This window comes from Lampris incognitus, chromosome 11 (assembly GCF_029633865.1).
Source record: "Lampris incognitus isolate fLamInc1 chromosome 11, fLamInc1.hap2, whole genome shotgun sequence".
Lineage (NCBI taxonomy): Eukaryota > Metazoa > Chordata > Actinopteri > Lampriformes > Lampridae > Lampris > Lampris incognitus.
In genome coordinates this window covers 14,100,362-14,127,130 of record NC_079221.1, presented here as the reverse complement: position 1 = coordinate 14,127,130, position 26,769 = coordinate 14,100,362, and the positions used below count along the sequence as shown (strand labels likewise).

Genomic DNA, 26,769 nt, shown 5'->3' with positions numbered 1-26,769 from the left:
ATGGGTTTTTGCTCCTTATGAGCTTATGTTTGGGAGACAGCCGAGGCTCCCTGTAGATCTAACCTTTGAACTTCCTGATCAGTCTTGGTCCCGTTAACAGCATGTGCATGTTACGTTCCCCGTTAAAGGTCCAGGGGATGAGGGGAAGTAACAAAGAAAATAAAAGTGTCCCGGGGGAATAAGAAAGGTGGGAGGTGGAACCAGGTGTAAAAACAAATAGAGTTAATTTTTGTAAATAAATCTAAGTCAAAATATAGAATAAAAAGGCAACTAAAGATGCTGGCTCTTAACTAACCAGGCTTAGCTAAACAAACAAAAAGAAAGAAACAAAGAAACAAGAACACTAACAGATTTCACCCTCCTTCTCAAGGAGTATAGAGTCTTGACACAAGAGCTCACTCTCTGGTTGGCAACAATGGCCCACTGGCCGTCTCTCTCACTCTGGCTGCCAACAATGGCCACTGGCACTGTTGAGTGTCTCTCTCCAAGGTATATACCCAGCTGATGAGCAATTGGGGTCAGCTGGGCTCAATCAGCAGTTCCACAGGAGGTGGGGCATTACCTGGAGAGGGAAAGTTACAGACACATGGCACTAGGGCCATAACACCCCCTCCCATAAAAACAAACCCTAGGTTTGTATACGAGAGGGTAATTGTACACAACACATGCCACTGGGGCTGTAACAATGCAAAACCTAAAGAATCGTCTGAAAGATAGCTATGCACTTTCCAGCAAAAATGCTAAAACATCTGCTGGGCGTAATAAACCCAGGTTTATTAAAAAGGTCACAGACTCTAGTCTTGAACCAGGTGACTGAGTGCTAGTCAGAAATGTGTGATTAAGAGGGAAGCAGAAACTGGCCAACAAGTGGGAGGCAGATGTACATGTAGTTGTATCACGCCCGAGTGATCTCCCAGAGTGTGTCCAGAGACAAAGAAGGGTCCTTTGCGCGCCTTACACAGGGATCTTTTACTGCCCTGTGGGTTTCTGCCAATTAGTGCTCCAGGGAAGCAAATACCGCCACTGGTAGTGAAAAGGTCAAAAACGCATCAAAATCCAGGCAGTGCAAATGAAAACAAAGAATATGAACACTCGGATAATGACGAATCTTTTCCCTCAAGATTTGTGACTGTGGAATCAGCTACATTCAGTATGATGCCTGGGGTTGATTGTATAGCAGATGATGCCTTATTTAAGCACGGCACTGCTGAACATGCTTTCCCCCCTTCCTGTTCCACAGAAACTGAAGTGTGGGCTCCACTGGAAGTGGACGAGGAAGCCTTGACAACAAATCCATCTGACCTTGGCACCTCAGACTCCAGAAAGTTGGGGGGGAAATCACACTGACAGAAATTACTCTCCCGGAGGATATGTGACACTTCTTTGTTTTTTGTTTTTTTTGGTTACCCACATCCAGCTTCCCACCCGCAGACACAGCCAATTGTGTCTGTAGGGATGCCTGACCAAGCCGGAGGTAAACTGGGGATTCAAACCTGCGATCCCGTGTTGGTAGGCAATGGAATAGACCGCTACACTACCCAGATGCCCAGAGATATGACACTTCCTGTGTTCTCTATTTTGCCTGCTGGAGAAGTTGAGCCACATTCTCCTAAGAACACAGAATATGTCTCCCAAAATGATACTAAGCTTGACATGACACGTTCAAATGAGTCATCAGGCGAGATGGATGAGGCATTCAGGTGCTAAAACAGACAAAGGACAAGGCCAAAAAGACGTCATTATGCAGAGCTTGGAAGTAGATGTAGTTCAGTCATTTTTTTCAGGGCCTTAGCACTGCATTAGTGAAGTCATTAAATGGTGTCGACCCATTATTTAATGATCAAACCATCACTACTCCTGTTGTCCCAATAACAAAACAGCCACTGAGACGGCGCACAGGGACGTGCCTCCCTTCACAGGGGGAGGGTGTAACGCTGTTTGTACAGAGGGCTACTGAGGTTGTCTATTTATTTAGAATGCTGCAGAAAATAAATCTGTCTATTCTTAAGTTGCTGAAAGGAATTAATTTGATGTTGATTAAATTAATAGGCAGATGACTATTCTGAAAATCCTTGAAGTGAAAGGAGCATGAGCTCTACCTCCATGTGCGCACTGTGAAGTACGGAAACAAGAGAGAGGGAAAAAAAATTTGTACCCCAAGCCAGGAAGAGTGGATGCCTTCCTTAAGTAGAATTTACTTAAAAAAAAAAAAACTTGCTAACTAGAAGTCAAATGAACATTGTTCTGCTGATATAGACTTCTGGATTTACTGGGACTCTTATCAGTGAGTTGAACTGTTTCTGGGTGAGAAATTGTTAAACTAAGCTCACCACAGTGATATGCTAATGGCTAGCACCGATAATTAAAGTGTTATATGTGAAATTGTAATGGCTGGATCTTCTACATCATGTAGTTATCCAATTGTGAAATTATACGTATGTAGTGTGTGTGTGCGTTCATGCACCGAGTGTAACTGTATACACTGAAAAGGTTTTATTTTCTGTAGTTGTTCCGCAGAGGAGTCATGCAGTCGCCATTTTGAGGCTTCAGGAGAGCCCTGTTTCTTGTCCCCTTTGGTAAGGAACAACCCTTATCAATGTTTTTGGTTTGTTTTGTGGATGTTTGTGTACACTGTTAAAATAATCCATGAAAATCTACTAGTGGGATGCATCAAGAAAAGATAAAGAAGTTGGATGCAGATTTTTGAATATCTATCTGACTGTTGTACATGTTGGGTTTTTGATGTACGATTCAACAATGATCCATTCCAAAGATGGCGAGCCACCGTATGAGGATCCAATGTGATGACAACTAATGTTAAGCGAATTAGAAATTCTTTGGATGGGCTGTGAACTTCACTGAGTCTGCTTGAGTGGTAGGATGGGCTTGCACTTCACTGCTCCTCTGCATATCCCACAAGAAAAACAAGAGATTTTAATACCGGAATCTCCCAATTTTAATGGTGTGGGTTGGCACCATATAGACTGACTCACATTATTTTGGGCCCATTTTCTTTTAATGTAATTTTGTTTTGTTTTTTATTTTGGGTTTAAGTGTGTAGTAACCAAGTTAGAGGTGACAAATTTTACTGCAGTTCCGACAGTTTCAATGTATATCATCAAACTAAACCTACTGACTTGGTCACAGGAATCATCCATCCTGCTCTAGCAGTCGAACCTTGGTATTTGGTCCAGCATCCAACTGAACACTGAAATTTGTATTTCACCTGTTGAATTAGGTGTTACACGCGTAGTACTCTCAAAGAAAACACAGGAATGATCGGAGAGAGCAACATCAGTCACCACAACCTTAGAAATGTTCAGACCCGTGGAGATAATTAAGTCCAGTGTGCCCCTTGTTGTGTGTGGGTTCCATCACATGCTGAGTCAGTCCATAGTTAACAAGAACACAACACAGTCCTTTACTTCCTCTGCCCTAGGGGTTGTCAACATGGATATTTAAATCACCAGCAATAACTACACTGTCAAAGTCAATACAGATGATAGACAGCAGTTCAGTTATCAAAAAAATTTGCATTGTATTTAGGTGGCCTATAGACATTTAGAAATGTAACTCAAGAAGAGGACTTCAACTGAATAGCCACATATTCATCAGAAGCAACATTTCCATAAGATGTCTTTATGCATGCTCAATAATCCAGGTAAGAAAGTTGAACGGATGTTGAACTGAATCCAGATGAACTGATTCAACTTTCTTTGATTCTATAAGATATTTTCTTGCATTGGAGCAAATCATTAAACAGAATGGCAACTCCACCTCCTTTCTTATGCATTCTGCTTTCACTCACAAGGAAAATGGAGAGGAGAGATCAAGAGAGGAAAGCCCAAAACAACATTAAGGGCACCAGCCCCACCACCTCAGCTTCCGCTTCCGGTGTGGGAAGATGGCGGCGCAAATTCAAATTTGCAGCAGCCTCACCCAGTACCGTCTATGGAGTGTCTTTGTCAACATCTAAGTTTGTCTTCGTTTGATGGCTGGGAGAGCTGGCACTGGATCGGCTGGGAGAGCTTGGTCCGCTGTGTCTTGTGGGCCCAGGGACCATGACCCTGCCTGGAGCTGTGCCCGAAGAGGTAACACCGAGGGTGGTTTGACAGGATCCAGAAGCAGGGCAGGCTAAGCTAACTGCTATCCCATGGAGACCAAGCAGTTCCGATAACACTGAGGGTGGTCTGGTGGCGGCCTCGCCTACCCTTGACTGTGTTTTTAGTGTCATTGTGTGGAGTGCAGGGAGATGTGTCGAAAGTGTCTGGCTGGGAGAGCTGGTGTTGGATCTGCTGAGGGAGCTTTGTCTGCTGTGTGCTATAGGCCCAAGGACCACGGTCCTGACCGGAGCTGCACCTGAAGAGGAAACACCCGGTCTGACAGGATGCGGAAGCGGGGCAGGCTAAGCTAACTGCTAGCTCATGCAGACCGGCAGCTCTGACAATCATCCTGGCTGGCATTCGTTCTCCTGGACAGTGATTTTTTGTTGTTGTTTAGTTTAGATATATGTGTTAGTTTGTATATATGTGTCCTTGTAGTTCTTGTAGTTTTTGGATGTGTTTTTGTCTTTGTGTTGCACTGCTGTGGGCTGGGGAAATTGTTTCATTTCATTTCATGTGCACAAGTGCATGAAATGACGACAAGTGTTTCTGATTCTGTTTTCTGATTCTGATTCATGTTCTGTTCTCACTCCTTCCATCTAAAAAACATTACCAGAGCATCTAATCACACACCACCCGTCTCAGTAACAGTTTCTTTCCACAGACAGTCAGGTTGCTGAACAGCTAACACACCCATATGCACCTTACATTGTTGAGTTATCATGTACTGTATATTTTTTGGGACGGTGTGTCCTTTGTCCTTGTGTTAAGGCAGAGAGAACGAGAGCCCACGAATGTCATTGTATTCTACACATGACAAAGTTGAACTTGATCATGGAAGATAAATCAGATGGCTTTCGTATAAATCCAAAATTATATTTATTCTCCATTTCTAAGTGTTTAAGATACATTAAACAATAAAGGATTTAAACAGTGTGTCACAAAGTTATGCAGCAAATACCACACAACAGTTCTCACAGCGCACTGCACCATTACAGTCCCGAGTTTGACAGACAGCTGAACCAAACGGCAGGGGTGGGGTTTGTTTCACTTTTCAGGGGTGTTTCAACTTGTCCTGCTTTCACAGTCAGTCTCCTAACATTTAACCCTACAGACACAGAAGGCAGTAAAACACCCCAGGCTCCATTTCTCATCCTGTAAGTACTCCACATATATCAGGCGGGTTATGATGGCTTCATCTGTGAACAGAATTCATGTTTCTCCTCCTCCCTTGCTTATCGACCACCTGTTTTCCACCACTGATGCTTAACAGTTATCCTGTGTATCTAACAGATGTCCCTCAATTGACAGGTGCAATGGCCTTCCATAACGTCACCCTGGATGCCAGAGATGAACGAAACTTAAATAACCAGAGCAGCTGCGATGTGTTTGTCTACCAGAGGGCTGCCGTGGTGCTCTTCCCCGTTTTCTACACGCTGCTTTTCTTTATTAGCGTGTGCGGCAACACTCTGGTTCTCTATGTGACCTGCCGGAGGAAGCAAAAGTTCAACTCCACTTCCATCTACCTGGTCAACCTGGCACTGTCTGACATCTTGTTTACCTTGGCGCTGCCAGGCAGGATAACCTACTACATACGTCACTTCGACTGGCCCTTTGGAGACCTGCTCTGCAGAATTACCACACTTCTCTTTTTTGCAAATACGTACGCAGGTAATGTCACCATGTCTTGTGGAATAGGTTAGGCTTAGTGCTCTTCTGTTTTCATGACTGTGTCATTCTACACCAATAACACTGCCTGGTACCGCTTATTTTCACTTGACACACAGACAGACTCGGATAGATGGATGGATAGATTGATTATCGTCCTGCATAAGGAAATTTGTTGCCACAGTATGTATATTAAAAACAACCACACGTTCATACATTTACACACACACACACACACATATATATATATATATATATATTTTAGTTGTGGGAAATGTTGAAAATATCACAATGAACAGAACTGTACGCAATGTTGAGATGTTATTTGCTTGCATATGCAAAAATTATAAAATAAAAAACTTATAAATTATATTAAAAAATATTATAAAAATTAAGAATCAGTTGGATTCTTAAACCATATTTAAGAATCCAACTGAGGTTCATCACATTGAACCGTTTGGTAATGTAAAGTACAAATTCAAATAATACTCCCTCTAGTATTTCACACCTCATTTTGAGAGAAATTTTAGTCAATAAATTTTAAGTAAAACAATCATGAATTTACATAAAATTGGGGTACGACCATATCTGAATTTCATCCTGATATAATACTGAATGTTGATTTACTGTCCAGCCCTACATTCATACAGTCACAAGGTAATGAAAAGGTACGACTACAAAAATACTTGCGTATGGCAGGATATTTAGGCTATCTAGGATTATGACATGAAAACACTTACCAGAGCATGGTACCTCTCTAGAGATGTTTGTTTGGATGACTATCTGGACTTGATAAATGTGAAGGGGGCAGACTTTGATAAAGGTCTGTGCAATCATTTATACTACAGGTACCTTTGGGTTTTTTTTCCTACTTGCTATACAATGTTTGTGTTTGTGAAATTGTCTGTTTTTCCATTTGTTTGCTTTCTTTATGTCATATGCAGTGGTTCATTTGTAAAAAAAAATGTCTGATCTTATTAGTTTTTTTTGACTGTATTAGTTAAACCAAAATTGAAGTAGAGGTATTTTCTCTAAATTATTACCTTAATCGTCATGCATTTTGCATCGTCTCTTTTGACTACTTAAAGTAGAATTCAGGTTCTGTTTTGGTTTTTAAAAGAGCTCCCCCTCATTCATTGCCTGATACCAGACAGATTTGTCAACTTACACACCATTTTAATCGTCAGTTTGACATTTGAGTCCAGCTGCAGCCTGCAATATGCTACCACAAGACATGCCCACTCCCATCACTTGGCCTAACCTCGGTGGGGGAGTTCTTATGCTGATAAGTGGGCATTTGTTGATCTGGCGTGGGCGTGTCTTGTACTGATGTGGCCGTGTGTGACACTTTGGGGGCAGGTTTATACTAGCTGCAGGATGCAGATACGCTTGTGACATTGCCTCCTCTCTAACCGATTTCTGTGGGGGAGGGGGATTCGATTATCCCTAACCAATCACTAGAGACCAACATATCCACCTGAATGTAACATCATTTTAAGTCGACACTGATGTGTAGCCATGCCAACATACTGGTTTTGCAGGGGTGTTAAAAGTGGAGTAGAGCGAAGTAATAACAAACTACGATGTCGGGTGATGCTTTTAATCGATTTAGAACAGCCTCGATAACAGTGTCTATCTTGTCTATAGCGGTCGTCATGGTCATTATTACTCCTTCTTGGTTCTGGCGCACAGCTTGACAACAGCTTTAGTCCCGCCCATGGTGCTGATTGGCTAATCGTTAGTCCCCCCCATGGCGCTCAGTGGATAATAGCTTTTTCAACCGAGAAACCGTTGTTTGATGTCATGATGCCAGACCAGAAGAATCAGTCAACTCGTTGGAGTGGGCAGATTCAAAGGTCTGGACCCAGGCAACCTAGTTCAGCTTCCAGTACTCATGATGTCATCAGACACATTCATTTACATACAACCAATCAGATCAAATCATCAAAATTCATGCAGCAGCACGAGTTTTGGCTACAAACCATTCAAATTGTCTTATTATACTTCTGGACCCTTTAAATACTTGTAAAAATTCATTAAAAACAGTTTCTTTATCAACAATTCAAGTCATACATGGAGAAGAGTTGCTGAAGTGTGGATGGACAACACTTAAAGAGATTTTTGATGGACTGACAATCCGGGCCTACTGGGTTTACCACCATCCTACCTGCTTTCATGACTGTCTTGACTATCTTCAGAGTAAGCTCCTCAACTTCAAGTCACTGTGGACTCAGAAATCAAAATGCCTAGAAAAGGTGAGGAAGAATCTATCACTCCATGGTTCATGAGCTGCTGGGACAGCAAATTTTTTTTTTTTTTTACAAGGAATTCCTTGAGCAATAAGAAAAAGAGCTATGAATCATGTCTACAAGTGATTGTTAATTTTTTTTTTTTTATAAATTTATTTCTAGTTTTTCCCCTTATCCCACCCGATTAACCCAATGGCATATGGCCGGAACTCTTGTCGAATAACTCCCCTGGCTCACGTTTCCACAGGAAGGAGATAGTCGTAACACCAGCTTCCTTCAAACTCGTGTTGGCTGCTCTCAGTATTTTACACGCTGAAGCCTCGCATGGATTGCATCACCTTCAGGCCGCGAAGGAGGTGTAGGGAGAATGCTTTCAGTTGCTTGGCTGCAGGCGCCCGGGTGGGCCAGAGGGGTCGCTGGAGAACGACGAGTCCCCGAACACTACACCGATCTACACCCACTATCCCTCGGGTAAGGGTGGCCTAATGAATGCCTTACCCTGTGGACGCTCTGGCCGTGACCGGTTACGGCGAGTCTGGGATACGAACCTCCCAGCCACATGATGAGCAGGTTGCAAGAACGGCGGTTTATTCCGCTCGGCCACCAGAGCGGCGTGATTGTTAATTCTACATTTGCCTGGACAGCCTTGTTAAAGATGTTCTGAACATGTCCAAAGACATTCAAGACCTTAAATCTATGCTCCAATTTTCCCAGGCAGACATGGATGAACTGCAAGCCACCAAGGCATGCAGCACCGAAAAAAGTTATCTCTGTCAGCCCTGCTGATTACCAAACTTCCATAAATAATCTGTCCACAATAATGGATTATATGGAAAATGAGCTAGGAAGAAACAACCTGCTGATAGATGGCGTGCCAGACTCAAAATCTGAATCTAGGAGTGAGACAGAGATCAAGGCAAAGAAAGTAACATCTGCCAACCCTAAAATAGACTCCAAGCTTATGGAAATCGAAAGATCTCACCGAACTGGAAAATATGACTATGCTGGTTGTACCAGATCTATTGTGGTTAAATTGCTTCGATACAAAGACGAGCAAAACATTTTGAAGAGAGCAAAATCCCTTAAAGGTACTAACATCATAATCAATGAGGACGTATCTGAAAATGTTCGAATGAAATGAAAGGAACTGCTACCACAACTCAGAGAGGAGAGGTCTATGCAATTATTACAACGAAGAGGAGTTTAATAAATTCTCCAGTAGTTTTAGACCAAAAATTATTTTTCAACTTTTCACCTAAACATACACAGTTTACCAAATAATTATGATCATCCATCCATTATCCAAACCGCTTATCCTGCTGTCAAGGTCGTGGGGATGCTGGAGCCTATACCAGCAGTCATTGGGCAGCAGGCGGGGAGACACCCTGGACAGGCCGCCAGTCCATCGCAGGGCAATTATTATTATTATTATTATTATTATCACATTAATTATGACCTTCTAACTCAATATCTGTTGACTTTAAATCCTACATTTTCAGTGCTTGCTCTGTCAAACACATGGCTCAACGATGATATAGTACAGACTTAGACAACTGGCAGCCCATGGGCTGCATTTGGCCTCTGTCTTCACTCAGTACGGCCCGCGGGTCAATTTCCAAATATCAATAAACTGTTGGTTTCATAGGCATTGGAAGCAAGCGGGTCATTTGACCACATTTGAACCAGATCCCAATTGTAATTATACTGTCCACAGATAGTGGGCGCTCCCTAAAAACACAAGAGGCCTGTAGCCAAGCAACAGCTTGTATATATTCTTGTCTTGGTCTCAGTGGCCCTCTCTCGCAATAATACGCGACAAGGAGAGACATGAGTGGCAAAAACAGAAAACTTGACTTAGAGAACCAATATCTTTTTACAGAATTCAAAGGCAAACCTATGTGTTTAGTGTACCTGGAAACAAAATCAGCCATGGAGGACTTCAACTTGAGTCACTGCTACAATACCATGCACAAAGGCAAATATGGCAAGTACACCGGAGGTGCCAGGACCACTATCATCGCTGACCTCAAAGGAAAAAAACACCGACAGCAGAGCCTTTTTACCAGAGCCACATCTACACAGGAGTCCTCTCTCAAGGCGTCTTATTCTGTTTCCCTTGAGCTTGCTAAAGCAAAGAAGCCCTTGTCAGATGGTGAAACAGTGATGCTATGTGCAGTAGAGATGGCTAAAGCGTTTGGAGATGATAACATGGCTAAGAACTTTGAAACAGTCGAGGGAAAGCTAAAACAAGTCATGCTTGACTGCAAGTACTTCTTCTTAGCATTACATGCGAGTACAGATGTGATGGATGTTAGCCAGCTTCTTATTTACAAAACAGTCATTGACAATTCATTTGAAGTGCATGAAGAGTTATTGAAATTGGTGTCTTTGCATGACACTACCAAGGGCAAGGATGATTTCAATGCTGTTAAAAGTGTTGTAAGTGAGCATGGAGGCTTTGACAAGCTTTCAGCTGTTGTTACCGATGGCGCACCATCAATGCGAGGAAGACGCACTGGATTCACCAGGCTCCTCCAACAGAGCGGCATTGACTGTCCAATATTGCACTGCATCATACATCAGGTGGGTAACGTTATTGCTAGCTGACTATTAATATAAGGTTATGAATGTGGGTTTTCTTTGTGAGAATTTTTATCATAGAATAAATCCTATTTCATTTTGATTTTACAGGGGGCCCTCTGTGCCAAGACAATGAACTTCAGCCATGGATTTAGTTACCAAGGTTACCAATCTCATTCGAGGGGGTAACAGGTCTCTAAATCAAAGGAAGTTCGTAGCCTTTTTGGATGAAGTGAGTGCTGCTTATAGGGATTTACAGATGCACACTGAGATCAGATGGATGAGCCGTGGGAAGTGCTTGGAGAGGCTTTCTGCGCTGCGCACTGAAATTCCAGTGTTCTTGGAGGGCAGCATTCGATGTGATACCAGTGCTTACCACAGTTAACTCAGGGATACAGATTTTCTCTGTGACATGGCCTTCCTTGCGGATATTACCTCGCATCCTAATCACCTTTATATACAGCTGCAGGGAAGAGGCCAAATTGTGTCAGATCTCTATGCACACATGAACGCATTTAAGTGTAAATTAGCCCTGTTCAAAGAAGGCTTTTCATCTAAGCATCCAAATTTGGCACACTTTCCCACCTGTGAAGAAATGCGCAAAGATGTCCCCGATTGTGAGAAAACATGTCTCAAGTACAGAGAAACTGTAGCTGCATGCAGCTACAGTTCAAGGAAACTTTAAAGATTTCGACGCCATGTAGCCACAAATTGCATTATTCACTGACCCCCTCTCTGCTGCTGTCAGTTAGCAACCCCCAGAGTTGCAGCTTGAACTTTGAGAACTACAGTCAGACCCCTTCTTTCAAGCAAAGCGTAATGAGAGAGGAACTTCATTTTGGAGACTACTACCCGAGTCCCGCTTTCCACTCCTCAGGGATTTTGCACTCTCAATGGCCAGCATGTTTGGAAGCACTTACATCTGCGAGAGCAGCCTCTCAACAATGAAGCACATCAAGTCAAAAGAGAGAAACAGGCTGACAGATGAAACTCTGTTCCAGCTCATGCAGATGGGATGCACAAAAGTTGACACTGACATTCAGTCTATTGTACGCCAGCAGGAGAAACCACAAGTATTCTATTAAGACAGAACTTTATACTGATCCACCTGTGGGTGAGTTTCAACCGCTTCATCAGTGTATGAATGTGTGTGTAAATGGGTGAATGTGAGGCACACATTGTAAAAAAAGCGCTTTGAGTGGTCGGTAGACTAGAAAAGTGTTATATAAAAATGCAGTCGATTTACCATTTTGAGCTAAATGCATGTTTATTTGAAACGTCATGGAATGGGAGGGCAGAGTAGAAATAATGGTACAAACATGAATATTAGTTGTTGCACTTAGTGTGAATGTTAACTTTTGTACCATTATTGAACGATGATTTTTGAGATGCCATTGCACTGGTATATCACTCAGGAATGTGGACATTTTGTTTCTGTGTTAAGCTCATTAAATAGAAATGTTGGTATAATAAACCTTGATTACTGGTATATATTTTATTCTTTTCATTAAATTAGTAGCAATAACTGGTTAATTGAGTAATGGGGTTACAGTATCCCACTGGTGGAAGTGCACAGTCACAATCTGGCCCTCTGGTAGTGAGGATAACATTTTTGTGGCCCTCTCTATCATCAAAGTTGCCCATCCCTGATATAGTATATTTCTATTCAGTATTGCAATATATTGCTCTGCATTCATGTAGAAAATACAAAAAGGGTTGAGTTTCAATCTTTGTTGACAGAAATTTTCAGTTTATTGAGAGGAAAGAGCCCAGCATTAGTTTAGATAAAATTGAGGTTGAATCTTTTTTTTTATATATATAAATTTATTTCTGTTTTCTCCCAATTTAGTGGCCAATCAATCCCTATTTTAGTTCAAACACCCACCCTCGTACTGCGTGCGTTCGCCAACTGCATCTCCCCGGCTGGCAGTCTCGAAGGAGACGCCTCGCTACTTTTGTGACAAGGCGAATCCAGGCTGAACCACTGCTTTTTCCGACACACACAGAGACGCATTCATGTGACGAACGCAAGCCGACTCCGCCCCCCTCCCGAAGACAGCATTGCCAATTATTGCTGCTTCACCGAGTCCGGCCATAGTCAGATCTGACAAGACCGGGGCGCAAACCCCAGTCCCCAGTGGGCAACTGCATCGACACAGAGCTGATGCTTAGACCGCTACACCAAAGTTTGAATCACTTCATAGAAATACCGAGCTCTAGTACTTTTTGTGGGAAAACTGGTATAACTGGTTGCATTTATCATCCGCCTGATAGTGATGTTGGTATCTTTAATGATGTTCTGTCTTCTACTGTGGAGTTGATAAAGTAACAATGGAAAGGCTTAGAGACTTTAACGTTGACCTTCTCAAAAGTGAGTCTAATTTATCAACTGAGTTCCTGAATATTCTTCATGTGTCTTACCTTTACCCTCTCATCTACAAAGCGACTGGTCAAGTCAAATCAATTTTATTTGTATAGCCCAATATAACAAATCACAAATTTGCCTCAGTGGGATGATGAATCCATCTATGCATTCATCAACTCCTGTTTCTTTCATCAGGCATTGCCTTCATGACTTGTCTCAGTCTAGACCGTTACCTGGCCATGGTACATCCACACTGGCTCCAGAGTTTGCGTAGCGTGAAGGTGGTCCGGAGGGTCTGCTGCCTGGTCTGGACCCTGGTGTTGCTGGAGATAACCCCGCTGCTGTTTCAAAGCATGCTACGTGACCACAAGGACAGACATACCTGCATGGAATACTTCAACTTTGACGGTTCCCGCTCCACCCCTTATCTCCTGCTTCTGGCCTGCAGCGTCTCCTTCTGCGGCCCTGTCACGGTCATCTTGCTCTGCTACTACCGGATCAACCTGAAGCTGCGAGCTGCTACAAAACAGAACAATTTGAACGGCCGGTTCAGAAGGAATAACAGAGTCAACACAGTCATCTTCCTCATCCTTCTCACCTTCATCATATGCTTCAGCCCCTACCATCTCAATCTCATGCAGTTCATGCTGAGGAAGATCCACCACCAGCCAACCTGTCAGGAGTTAAGATCTTTCAAGGTTTCATTACAGGTAAGGAACAGTGTTTGGTTTGTTTCACCATTCACCATTCACCATTGTTTCACCAGTTTTCTTTTTGCAGGTTACAGTCTCGCTGATGAATTTCAACTGCTGTGTGGATCCAGTTATCTACTTCTTTGCCATTAAGACATACAGACAGAGGGTGCTGAGTCTTTTTAAGGGCTATCTGTTGACAACCCGTGTCTCGTCCAAATCCACCACAGAGAACAGCAGCAGCAACACCTGATCGGAAACCTGTTTTTTTATATTTCAGACTAGATACTTTTTGTACATTAACTGTTTGACTATACCATTATCTCTTCTCTTCATGATTATGTTACTTTGTTCTTTTTTATTTTTGAAGAAATTTATATTTTAGGCCAGAGTAGAATAATAAGCTATGAGTGGGATTTGAACTTAAGGGTCCAGTCTAATGATTTTAATTCAGTCAGTTTTATTGTGTAAAATTAATGTTAGAGGTGTCATTTTTTTCCATCTTCAGAAGTATTATAACTTTTAGCACCCGCTCTCTGAACACTGACATCTCTCAGCAGGTTGAGTTCAAAAGACTATTTATTACTTACTAGCTATCTAGCTTGCTAACTAGCATAATGTTGCTAGGCAACTATTCAAAAACAGACAGACTGACAGATCAATGACGACAATTAATTTACTGTCTAAACAAATCAAGAGTATTAGATGCTGTCATTTATTACCAGAAGCAGATTGGTTTTCTGAAACAGTTTAATTATGCTGACAACCAGGAGGAGAGTTTCTCAAGGGGCTTTAGTTAGATTTTCACAACAACAACAGTTCTAATATTTAGGGCAACTTCACATTAAAGTACGAGACTGGAAAAAATGATTTTCATTGGACTGGATATTTCCCAAGATGACTGATGAGAACTGGCAGTGAACTTGTGTTCCACTTGTCATTTGTAAAACTTTTGTGTGGTCATTAAATGAATTACAGTAATGCATCTGTTCACTTTTCATTCTGTGTAGAAATGACTATGTGGACCAAGTCAACTGGAAGAAATTAGAATCCAGTGAAGCATGTAATTGGACGTCATTAGTTTCTTCTTGGGCACTGTAAATTCTCCTCCCATTTCTCTCCTCGCACCTCAGATGAGGTGGATTGACCCAGTTGGTAAAAGTCAAATGTAATCTCTAAATCTTAGCAAATGGAAGGTGATGATTGTTCTTTGGTACATTACATGATATCAATAGCCCAGCAATGTCATTTAAAGATGAAGATGGCAGACATTTGTAGTTCAACCCTCAATATGACTCGATGCATTCCAACTGGCATTTTGGCAAACGAAGCACTGCAATCTGCAATCTTTCTTTTAAAAAAGTTACCATGTGTAATTCCAAAAGAATCCTGAACCCTATTTTTCAGCAATCTGAAAGTAGCTCTCTTGTAACTCGGCCTGAGCATTTTTAAATATGCTCTTACTTTTGCTTGCTCACAAACAAACTTCCTGATTCTGAAAAATGTCTGCTGCTAGCAAGTCGTGGGTGTGTTCCTTGTATTTGTTTGCTGACATCCATAAAAGTGTCTTGTGTAAGACTGACTCCGCAAGCTTAGGCTTTTGGGAACATTTTCAAAAATGTTTCCCGGTCTTGAGCCGGCAAATTGCCAATACAAGTTTTTCATAATTTGGAATGACCAAGATGACTAGACTCGCTAACCCTTGGCTAACAGGTTAGACCCTTTAGCTGACTGGTTAGCGCAGTTGCCCGTGGTGCAGGTGACCAGGGTTTGCTTCCCGGCTGTGGCGGCAGATTCCCAGCTACCCCCTGAATTCGCTACATTGGTGTCAGAAGTGGGATGGTGAGACCATGAGGCCATCGGAAGTGCGTGCGCCCAGAGGCGTGAGGGAGCTGATATGCTGAAGCACGGGAACACATTTCCCGAAGGAGAGGAGTAGGTGTAACGACCACAGACAACACGACTCGCTAGCCCTTGGCTAAGGGGTCAGAACCTTGACTAGTTAGCGCAGTCACCCGTGATGCAGATGACCCGGGTTCGCTTCCCGGCTATGGCGGTTCCCGTTTGCCCCCTGAATTCGCTACAATATCAACTTCGGCTCGCATTCGTGCATGACCCTGATGTAGAAAAGTGCTGCAAGATTTACAGTTATGCTACATTTGTGAAAGAGGGCTTTTGTTTTAATCTGTATCTCTCATCAACCTCTGCTGATATTTAATAACCGTAGTATGCCTCAGGCAAGCTGAAACACCACAGACGGCACCTTTGAAGCCAAGAAGCAATATTTAGCTACCGAGAATTCATAAATTCCAAGTCTGAAAAGACATGAAAACTTCAGAGAGATGAAAGAAACTGAAAAGCGAGAAGCTGAAGGTGTAGCTCTTTTCTCTTTTATATGCACACCTCTAGCAGATGTAGCTGGAAGAAGATACATCTCATCACCACTTCCTCGCCTATGTCTCACTTCTGCCTGCGGAATTCAGTTCTGCCGACTCGCACATCCTGTGGCCTCACTTCTTAAACAGGAGTCAAGCTGTGTGTTTACGGGGCTCCATCTCTAAATTTAACCTGGTAAATATGAATGCAGAAACAGTGTCCTATTATCTTATATAGACAGTAAGTTGTGAACCACGCTGAATACAGCGTGTAAAATTTGGCATGAAGTGAAAGATATGACTGCATTTTATACCAATACATCATAAGGTGTCATTACTGTTTAATGGAAAATTGTATGGTCAACGCACTTATTGGTTAAATTAGAAGCTCCCTTTACAGTAGCTTTATAGTATACACACGTCACAGAATCTAAAACCAACCCATTTTTTAAGATGTTTTAAACATGTCAAGACAACCTTTTCCTAAATTATGGATAAGAAATGCAGTTCCAAACTACGTATTTATGACCTCGACTTTTAATTTATCATAAAGGTCACTGTATCTGTGATTGTGGAAGAAACACTGTTAAACAGACATGATTTTGATTCCATATCTACAGCGAGTCATATTCACAGCAGTTTTCAGAAAGTGTGGGACACATTTAACTTTCCTCCCCAGCATTGAAACGTCAGCTGCCCACGCTCCCCCGGAAGAAGTCTGAACCTGTTATGCACTCACTGTGTCATGGCCCAAACTGAACTGAACAAGACTGAATTTAAATGAACAGTGGTTTGATAAACACGGTGTCACATTTGAAACCATGTCAGGAATCGGGAACACTTTTTGTCATTTCACTTCATGCACTTGCGTCCATGAAATGTCGTTTCCCCCAGCCCACAGCAGCGCAACACAAAGACAAAAACACATCCAAAAACTACAAGAACACACATATCCAAATCAAACAAAAAAATCACTGTCCAAGGGAACGAACGCCAGCCAGGATGACCGTCAGAACTGCCGGTCTGCATGGGCTAGCAGTTAACTTAGCCCGCCTAGCTTCCGCATCCCGTCAGACAGCCCCTGGCATTTCCCCCATGGGCGCAGCTCCGGGCAGGGGTCGTGGTCCCCGGGCCCACCGGACGAAGCAGACCAATCTCTCCCAGCTGATCCAGCGCCAGCTCTCCCAGCCAGACACCCTCGACATACCTCCCCGCACTCCTCACAACGACATCAAAAACACCACAGTCAACGCTAGGTGAGGCTGTCGCCAGACCGCCCTTGGTGTTATCGGAACTGCCGGTCTGCATGGGCTAGCAGTTATCTTAGCCTGCCCCGCTCTCCCAGCCGATCCAGCGCCAGCTCTCCCACCCATCAAACAAAGACAAACTTTAGACGCAGACGTGGACAAAGACACTGCATGGACGGTACTGGGTGAGGCCGCCGCAAATGTGAATTCGTGCCACTGTCTTCCGACACCGTCACTGGGTGAGGCCACTGCAAACGCGAATTCGCACAGCCATCTTCCATCCATTATCCAAACCGCTTATCCTGCTCTCAGGGCCGCGGGGAAGCTGGAGCATATCCCAGCAGTCATTGGGCGGCAGGCGGGGAGACACCCTGGACAGGGCGCCAGTCCATCACAGAGGCCCCCCCCCCCCCCCCCCCCCCTAGGGCCAATTTAGTATGGCCGACTCACCTGACCTACATGTCTTTGGACTGTGGGAGGAAACCGGAGCACCCGGAGGAAACCCACGCAAACACAGGGAGAACATGCAAACTCCACACAGAGGATGACCCGGGACAACCCCTAAGGTTGGACTACCCCGGGGCTTGAACCCAGGACCTTCTTGTTGTGAGGCGACCGCGCTAACCACTGTGCCACCCTGCCAACAGCAACAGCGCAACCTCTCTTATATGTCAATAAGAGAAGGCTGTTGCTGTCAGAGAACGATTGTCATTGTCTAGGAGTTTTATAGAAAAAAAAATTCAGTTTGAATTACCGTCCTGGACAGTTTCTATGTTGTAGCATATCGAGTATGCGGACACTTGACCCCACGTTTTAGTTTTGTCACGACTATCCGGATGAATCGATGGCCTTTTCATTTGGTTTCTCAGACGAGAAACAAGAGAATTACTTACTATTTACATATAATATTCAATGTGCTATTTTACTCTGAGACTATGACTGCATACTAATTTCATTGTTTTAAGATGCACCATGTAGAAGTGAAAGAAATGGAGGAGAAAATACTTTCCAAATACTCTCTCAAAGTGCTTTCTCAAATGGTGGGCAAAACCCTTCAGACTCTTAGTCAGACATTTTAGGAAGGTATGTCAGAAATACACAGGAAGAGAGATAAAGGTAAACTACATTTATCTTGCCTGCAGGATGGTTTTCAGTGGGTTTGAAGGGGAACCTTGCAGCTGGTCAGAACAGTGAAGGCACTACTGCCCCCATGTGTCTTCCCGAGGCATAAAAACACTGAACAATAGAAAGGAATAAACAGCAGAAAGTTCTTTCCTGTCTACTAATATGAATGAGCCTAGCTTGAAAAGTCAAATCGTGCCTGTCTTGCCAGGGAAGTGAATTATCGGTCCAGTTCAAGTTGACTGGTTTAATTCACTGTATTGAACTGGTTACATGTTATGAATAGAGAACAAACAAGAACCCCAAAACCAAATCAGTCTTTTAAATGTCTTGCAGTCCATCCTAGAATGAGAAAGACTCATTGATCACTTTGCAAAGATGCATAATTTGATTATTGATAAGCAAGTAAAAGATATTTTTGGTTGTGCCTTTGTAATTGTAATTTAGCATCAGACTTTAGGTTTCTGCATACAGACTAACAGATAACACTAACTCAACACTGCTATGACGGCACCAAATTTACCACAAATGCTTACTGCAGTATAGCAAAACCAATTCACCGACTCGACTAAGTAACTCATTCACTCTGTATTTTGATAATCTTGTTTTAACTTTAATGGCATGTCAAGAGTTTACAGTTGAGTTGCTTGGGTTTTTTTTCTCAATTTTTGAAGAAGCAAGCAAGAACAACCACGGACGGAAAGTTCCTGTGAAACTGATGCAATCTTGTCAAACCACGTGTGGCATTACCAACGGCTTTCAAGAAACCACCAGCCTCCAGTATATTCTACCTGCTGTTGTAATGTTTACTATCAAAATAGGGAGGGTGTCTATGAGCCCTCAAACCTATTTCAATGAACTTACTGTAATAAATCACGGAATGTCCAGTCAAACGAAGCAGGTTAAGTATCTAATTATTCAGCTAATAGGTCAGCTTACATGTATGCAACACGACTTTCACGCATAAAGTCTACTTTTGTAAAACTCCTTTCATGTACAGCCACATCTCACAGTTTCCGTCACTGTTGTGCACATTACCATATTAACTGTAATACTATGACATCTCCCCCTTTTAGTTTTGCTTTCACCTTTTAAAGTAAACAGATATAACATTATGTTAAACATTATGTAAACAATGCTATTCTTCTGTAGCATCAATAAAACTCTTACCACACAGAGCAACAATAAGGCTTCAACATTCAGTTTAACATTTCACAACCTATTACACTCTGGAACTCTTTTTACATTTCCAAATAACTCCTTAGTTATATAGTTTACGATCTGGAACTCCCCCCCCCACCCCCGTATTTTCATAAATGTATATCCCCCCAAAGGCCATGAGATGTGAGAACACAGTCACTCACAAGTCCAGTCTAATAACTGGTTTAATGACCCGTCCAGACCTGGTCTGTGACATTTTCTCTGTACCAGCATGTATGCTGACACTGGGGGGTGTGGACCAGTCCCATGTCCAACTGTGTCGTAGGGCTCTTGACTGGCGTCCTTGGGAACAGGTGAGACAGGCGCTATGCTCCCAGCTGGCTCTGGAGCAGGCATCACCTGGAGATGGCGACGGTTATGCCGCAACGTTCCACCCTGCTGTGTCTCGATGAGGTAAGAGCGTGGTGTGACACTCACTGGTCACTACTGCAGGAGTTGTCCAGGATTTCTGGTGGTCCAGCTTGGTGACAACATGACCACCTGGCTGCAGTGGAGGTAGGGATCTCACCCCGTGACGTTGGTTATAATAGAAGGCTTGCTTCTTCTTTTCGGCCTTGTCCTGCTTGATCCGTTGCAAATTAGGCCATCTAGGTTGCAGGTTTCTCTCGAGGGTAGGAAGCGTTGTCCTGATCTTCCAGCCCATTAGGAGCTCAGCTGGGCTGGCTCCCATGGTGCTGCACAGAGACGACCTGTAACACATGAGTGCAATGAGAGGGTCGTTCTGTTTCAGGATTCTCCATGCAGTCTGCACGGCCCTTTCAGCGTGACCGTTTCCTTGTGCACTGTGCGGGCTCGAGATGATATGTTTAAAATCAAGCTCACGGGCTAGGTCTTGAAAGTCGGTGCTTGAGAACTGTGGCCCATTGTCACTCATGACCACATCCAGTACGCCGTACCGGGCACATGTTGTTTTTAGCGTCAGAGCGACTTGAGCACTGGTTGTTGTTGTCATGTGTAGAATCTCTATGTAGCTAGAGTAGTAGTCTGAGATAACTAAATAGTTCTGTTTGTTGGACTCACACAGATCCAGAGCTATACGCTTCCATAGCCTGTCAGGGAGCGGAGTAGAGATCAATGGCTCCTTTTTCTGTGCTCTTCTTGACTCACAGCAAAACTGACATGATAAGACTTTGTGTTTTATCTGTGAGGAAATGCTCGGCCACCAGACAGAGGCGTTTGCCCTCTCCCAACATTTTGTGAGGCCCTGATGTCCATCATGAATCCTATCAAGAATGTCTGTCCTTAATGCCTCAGGTATCACTATTTGGCATCCCCTAATAACCATTCCTTTACACTCTGAAAGTTCACTTTTCATTGGAAAATACTCTCTCATGTTACCTGGGATTTTACTCACGTGTTCAGGCCACCCTAACCTGATGTTTCTGATCACCATCTGTAGCATCTCATCCGCTGCTGTGGCTGCTCTGATGCTGGCCAGCTTCTGTGGAGTAGCAGGCACATTCTCAATGACAGCTGCGATGTAGCACTCTACATCTGAGTGTGTGTCCCTCTCGTTCTCCATGTGGCGCACAGGGCTCCTTGACAGTGTATCTGCCACAATGAGTGTCTTTCCAGGTTCATACTCAGCTATGGGTTTAAACCTCATGAGCCGCATAAGAAGTCTCTAGCACCGTAGTGGAACATTGTCTAAGTCCTTGCTGTTCATTAGTGGGACCAAGGGCTTGTGGTCTGTCACTAGTTTGAAACTCTCGAGGCCATAGAGGTATTTTTCAAACCGCTCGCAGGCCCAGACACATGCCAACACTCTTTCTTGATCTGCGTGTATCTGGTTTCTGCAGCAGCCAATCTCCTGGAGCAGTATGCTACTGGATTCCAGTCTTCCCCATGGAGCTGCAGTAGCATGCCACCAATGCATCAGCTGAGACTGCGGTGGGTGTGTTGACATCGTAGAATGTCAACACAGGCGATGTCATCAGGAGCTCTTTAAGCCTCTCAAATGCTGTCTGTTGTGCTGGCCCCCAGGTCCATGCTGTCTTGGACCTTAGCAGCTCATACAGTGGCTGGCCCACTGTGGATAGGTTTGGTACGTATTTACCAAGATAGTTCACCATGCCAAGGACTCGTTTCAGGTCCTTCACATTCTCTGGTGTGGTAAGCTCTCAGATAGCCTCCACTTTGGCTGGATCTGGTCGCACGCCAGCGACATCGATCACATGTCCCAGGAAGTGAAGCTGTTTCTGCCTCAGCACACACTTTTCCTTGTTAAGCTTAAGTCCAGGGGACTCGACTCTCCACAGGACTTTCTGAAGCCGAAGGTCATGTTCTACCATGTCCCTTCTGTACACGACTATGTCGTCCATGTACACAGGTGCCCCCTGTAGGCCATGCAGTGTCACTGTAATTTTTCTTTGAAATATCTCTGGTGCGCTCGTTATTCCAAATGGTAAGCGTCGGAAATAGTGCCTGGCGAATGGAGTGATGAATGTCATCAGCCTGGCACTGCGCTGTAGAAAGGGATCTGGAAAAATCCCAAGGCTGCAGAACACCATTGCTCTGCTCAGTTTGACTATGATCTCCTGCGGTGTAGGTAAGATGAATCTCTCTCTCTTGACCTGTTCATTCAGTTTCTTTAGATCCACGCATATTCGTACTTTTCCAGACCTTTTCAGCACGGGCACCATAGGGGCACACCAATCTGTTGGCTCTGCTACCTTCTCTATAATGCCGTTCTCCTCCATCCAGCGCAGCTCCTCTCTAACCTTGTGCATTAGCAGTATTGGGACCCTGTGCGCTGTGTGCACTGCATATGGTGTGGCATTGTCCTTTAACTGTATCTTTAAAGGCTCTGTCTTGAGAGTGCCATGCTCTCCAAACGCATTATGGACCTCCTCGACTCGCTTCACAGGGCCCATCTCTGCTGCAGTGGAATGGCCGAGTAAGTTATTGACACTCTGCCCTCTGATAACATACACTGGGAATGAGTATGACTTGCCTTTGTACATGGTGCATGTGTAGCGGGCATAATAAGCCACGCCTTGTAGGGGCAGTAATAGTACTTATTCACCTTGAAAGATTAGGTTAATGAAGGGATCTGGGTCCCCATTCCCAATGCAATTAGTCTCGGTACCTACGTGGGTAAGTATGTGGATGCCTATCCTGCTGAACAAAGTGGTTAGTACGTTACGCCCTGTAAGATATCGTGAGGTGGGCTTCACGCTAAGGTATTTGACACGGCGGCCCCTGACGTGTAGAGTGTATGCTGTGCTATGGGTCCAACTCAGCATAACCCTCCCTCCCTAGAACTAACAGGACAGTTGAGACGCCCCTATTTCAAGGTAAGTACACAACTCCAAAATACGTATAAACCCTCAGTTAAGTATTGTAATAAGCCCTAAATTCCAACCACAGTAAAGATGACTCAATAGGCAACAACAGTTTAGTATCAATTGAATGTAATACTATAGGATGACAATAGTAAAAAAATAAAATGCAAAAAAAAACAGAGTTTGACTTTCTTTGTATACACAGTATCTCTTTGGTATACACAATATCAACACAACCTCAAATGAGAAACTCACTCTAAATGTTGAGTATCAAAACCTATGAATGTTCAAACATAAACAGTTCAGTTCGTTTTGTTAACACCGTCTAGTAATGAGTAATAACGAAATTGACACAAATACCAGTCTGATGAATCCTGGACACACGAGATGAGCCGCTGGAGAGACGACTGTACGGCAGGGCAAACCACGTGACGTGCGTGTAGTCTACGTGACTCACTGTAGAAGTTAGACGGCGCCAACAGCAATGCAATGCGTTCAATGTTCACTGCTCGTGAAATAACTTTCACTCAGGCAAGCAACCTTCCGTCACAAAACTAAAAAAAAAACACGACTGTCCTCCGAGTCCTCTTCTCAGCATCCAACAGTTCATCCGAATGCGCGCAGTCCCAGTATTGAGAACTAACGAGCCACTACGACCAGTGAGCTAGCTAGCTAGCTTCACTGACAAATAGACTAACGTTGGTACTATAGGCTTATCCAGTACGGTACTAACCTAGTGCTGGAGAGAGTCCAATCACTAAACACTAATGTCTACCATTGTCTGCCTAGAATCCTCGTCGTGCCTCATGCACACTACAACAATGGCAAATGTTCCTCTGAAACTCACGGCACCGACGAAGCACCGACTTCCACGTCCTCAGTCCATGACCATTTCAAACACTCCATTGCTAGTTGGGGGAATTGATGCTAGCTGGTGGTCACTCGCAGCCTCCAAGCAGGATACCTTCTCCGACGCACCCCAAGAAACACGAATTCGTCCCAAAGGATTCTTGTAGACGGTAACACATTCACTCCACGTACAGTACGTGTCTGTCTCTCTCTAGATTTCGTATTTTTATTAGAAAAAAAAATTGTTCAGCGACCCACACACACAGCCGCAACACCCTCGCTCACCGTGCCTCTTCTTCTTTTCTCCCACTCCCCCCCAGTGTGTTAGAGAGCCTAACTCTGATTGGCTACAATGGAGGTTGCTTGCCTGATACTAACCCTATAATATACAACCATACTCAGAATAGTTACATACCCTACACATGCTTGAAATTGCCCTTGACAATTCAGTGGACCCCCTGGACTACATAGTGAAATGCTGGTCTGCTTTAGTTCTCTCTCTCGAATTAGCATATTGAAAGTCTCTTCACATTAACCCAATGACATATGGTCGCAACTCTTGTCGAATAACTCCCCTGGCTCACGTTTCCACCGGAAGGAGATAGTCGTAACACCAGCTTCCTTCAAACTCGTGTCGGCTGTTCTCGCTATTTTACAGGCGGAAGCCTTGCATGGGTTGCATTACCTTCAGCCCGCGAAGGAGACGTAGGGAGAATGCTTTCGGTTGCTTGGCTGCAGGTGCCCGGATAGGCCAGAGGGGTCGCTGGAGAACGATGAGTCCCCGACCACTACACCGATCTACACCGCTATCCCTTCTGGTAAGGGTGGCTTAATGAACCCTAGTGCTTACCTTAACCAAACCTTAACCAATAGCTACCATACTTGACAGCTAACCTTAGCTGATAGCTAACCTACTTGATAGCTAACCTTAGCCGATAGCTAACCTACTCAATAGTTAACCATAGCCCATAGCTAACCCACTGGCGTAAATATATGTGGTGCAGCCGGTGCAGTGGCACCAGGGCCCGTCGCTAGGGGGGGCCCGTCAATATTTCTGCATGCATTGTCCTAGTCCAATGTTACGTGTCTGTTTTGAGCATGTGATGATAGCTTGTTTAGCGCGTGCGATATCATTTACCTATCTAGCCTACCTAAGTAACGTTAGAAAAATAAAATCAAGCAAGCAAGCATGAGTTACACACATAAAAGTGGATGTAAAAATAGGAAGGAGAGCAAGGGAAAAAAGGAAAAAAAGGAAAGCTGCAATGTGTGCTGCGTGCGTGCCAAACCATGCAATCTACCAGGTTTTGAGTGTGATGTGTGCTCCCCTGTTACTGTCGAATGACAAGGCCATTAGCTATATTACAGCCTAGTTGCTTTGTTGACTTGTTTCATTGCCTTGTCGACTGATTTGATTTAGAGACCGTCTGTTTAGGTTTCCCAACTCTGTCCGTAGTGCGTCCGCTCTCCGTGGTTCTGAAGTGTAGCCAGTCTTTGACGTACTGACCTTTACAATAACTAATCTGTGTAAACTTTGTCTGTTACTTTGATATTTCTATTTTATTTGTTATGTTTTATGCTGCGAAGCACTTTGTGATTGTATATCTGTGAAAGGTGCTATACAAATAAATTACTAAAATTACTTACTAAACCCACCTATGGTGGTGGTGGTGTGTGTGTGAGTGAGTGAGTGAGTGAGTGAGAGAGACGGGGGGGGGTCTACGAGGGTTGCTTGCACCAGGGCCCATAATAAATATGTTACGCCAGTGAGCTAGCCCACAGGGCTGACGGAATAGGGCTGATCCCTCAAAATCATCCCTGTAACTTTAAAGAGGCTATGTGTAATAAATTTGCTTCCTGGAACACGTGACTAGTAACTATAAATTGACAATCAATTATAACTTGACTAGTAAATATAATTTGACTAATCAATATAACACAACTTGTAAATATTAGTAGGGGTTTCTAATCAGCATTGATTGAAATAGAATAAATAACTCATGCCCACATCTCTTCTCAGAATCTGCATTTAAAAACACAGGAGCCGGATTTGCGGTTATCTGATATTTATTCACCTCTAGAAATTACAATCGATCAACAACCATTAATCTTGCTGAACTGTTCCTAAGAAAGAATCACTGTCTATGCTTATGAGTAGTATTGTGATCAAATTCCATTTCTGCTGGATCAAAATAGTATCCAGTATTAGTATTTGTTTCCTATCATATATATATATATATATATATATATATATATATATATATATATATATATATATATATGACATATAGGGCTACTAATAGTCATTAATTTAGAGGTGTAGTGACATGCCGCTCCTTAAGGGGCGCACTATGCAACTCGCTAGGGTAGAGAAAGCTACACGCAGTTGTCTTTTTTTTTCTTCCTCTTTTCTTTTTGTGACCATCCTTCATAAGTAAGTGGGTCCGTTAGGCCCATTGTCGGTATCAGCTTGCAATGCGCAAGTCCATCCCTGGTACAATGCGCTAGACCTCTGGGAGATGGATGGATTGCTGAGGTGGAGCGCCACACATATCCTCAGCTCCAAGCACTTACCGCATGACTTTGCCCAAGCCAAGCTGTGCTACTCATACGCTGAGCTGGCGATCCCTTCATTGCGTTACAAAACCCCTCAGCTAATGGGTCTGAGTTCCAAACTCACTGGTAGAAGGGCGTACCCTTACATACGTATGCACGAAGAGTACACACCTTGATAACCATGACCTGGATGAATGAGAACATTCACAGACAAGTAATGATATTGCAATTCATATACATGTTAATGCAAAGCGTATTGTAAGTTGTTCTGAATGAAAAGAAATTAATGAGATCTCATGTTAGAAAAAGATATAGCATGAAATATTTAATATTCTGCACTATTTGTGTAGATTGTTTTTTTTAAAATACCAGATAGAATGTGGAAGATTATGATGGCGAGCCCAGCCCAGTGAGACTGTGGACGATCATAGAAGCGGTGGCCTACCGTAGGATCTGTT

The 26,769-nt window shown here is 43.5% G+C and overlaps 1 protein-coding gene across 1 annotated transcript in view; it reads left to right on the top strand.

Annotated features, from left to right (window-relative positions):
* si:ch211-184m13.4 (uncharacterized protein LOC798560 homolog) overlaps positions 1–13,910 on the top strand; it is a 28,831-nt gene extending 14,921 nt beyond the window's left edge. Inside the window, exons 2-4 of the mRNA XM_056289896.1 lie at positions 5,415–5,774; positions 13,161–13,675; positions 13,746–13,910. Coding sequence (XP_056145871.1) covers positions 5,415–5,774; positions 13,161–13,675; positions 13,746–13,910 — 1,040 coding nt within the window. The remainder of the gene's footprint in view (positions 1–5,414; positions 5,775–13,160; positions 13,676–13,745) is intronic.
* Positions 13,911–26,769: the final 12,859 nt, after the last annotated feature.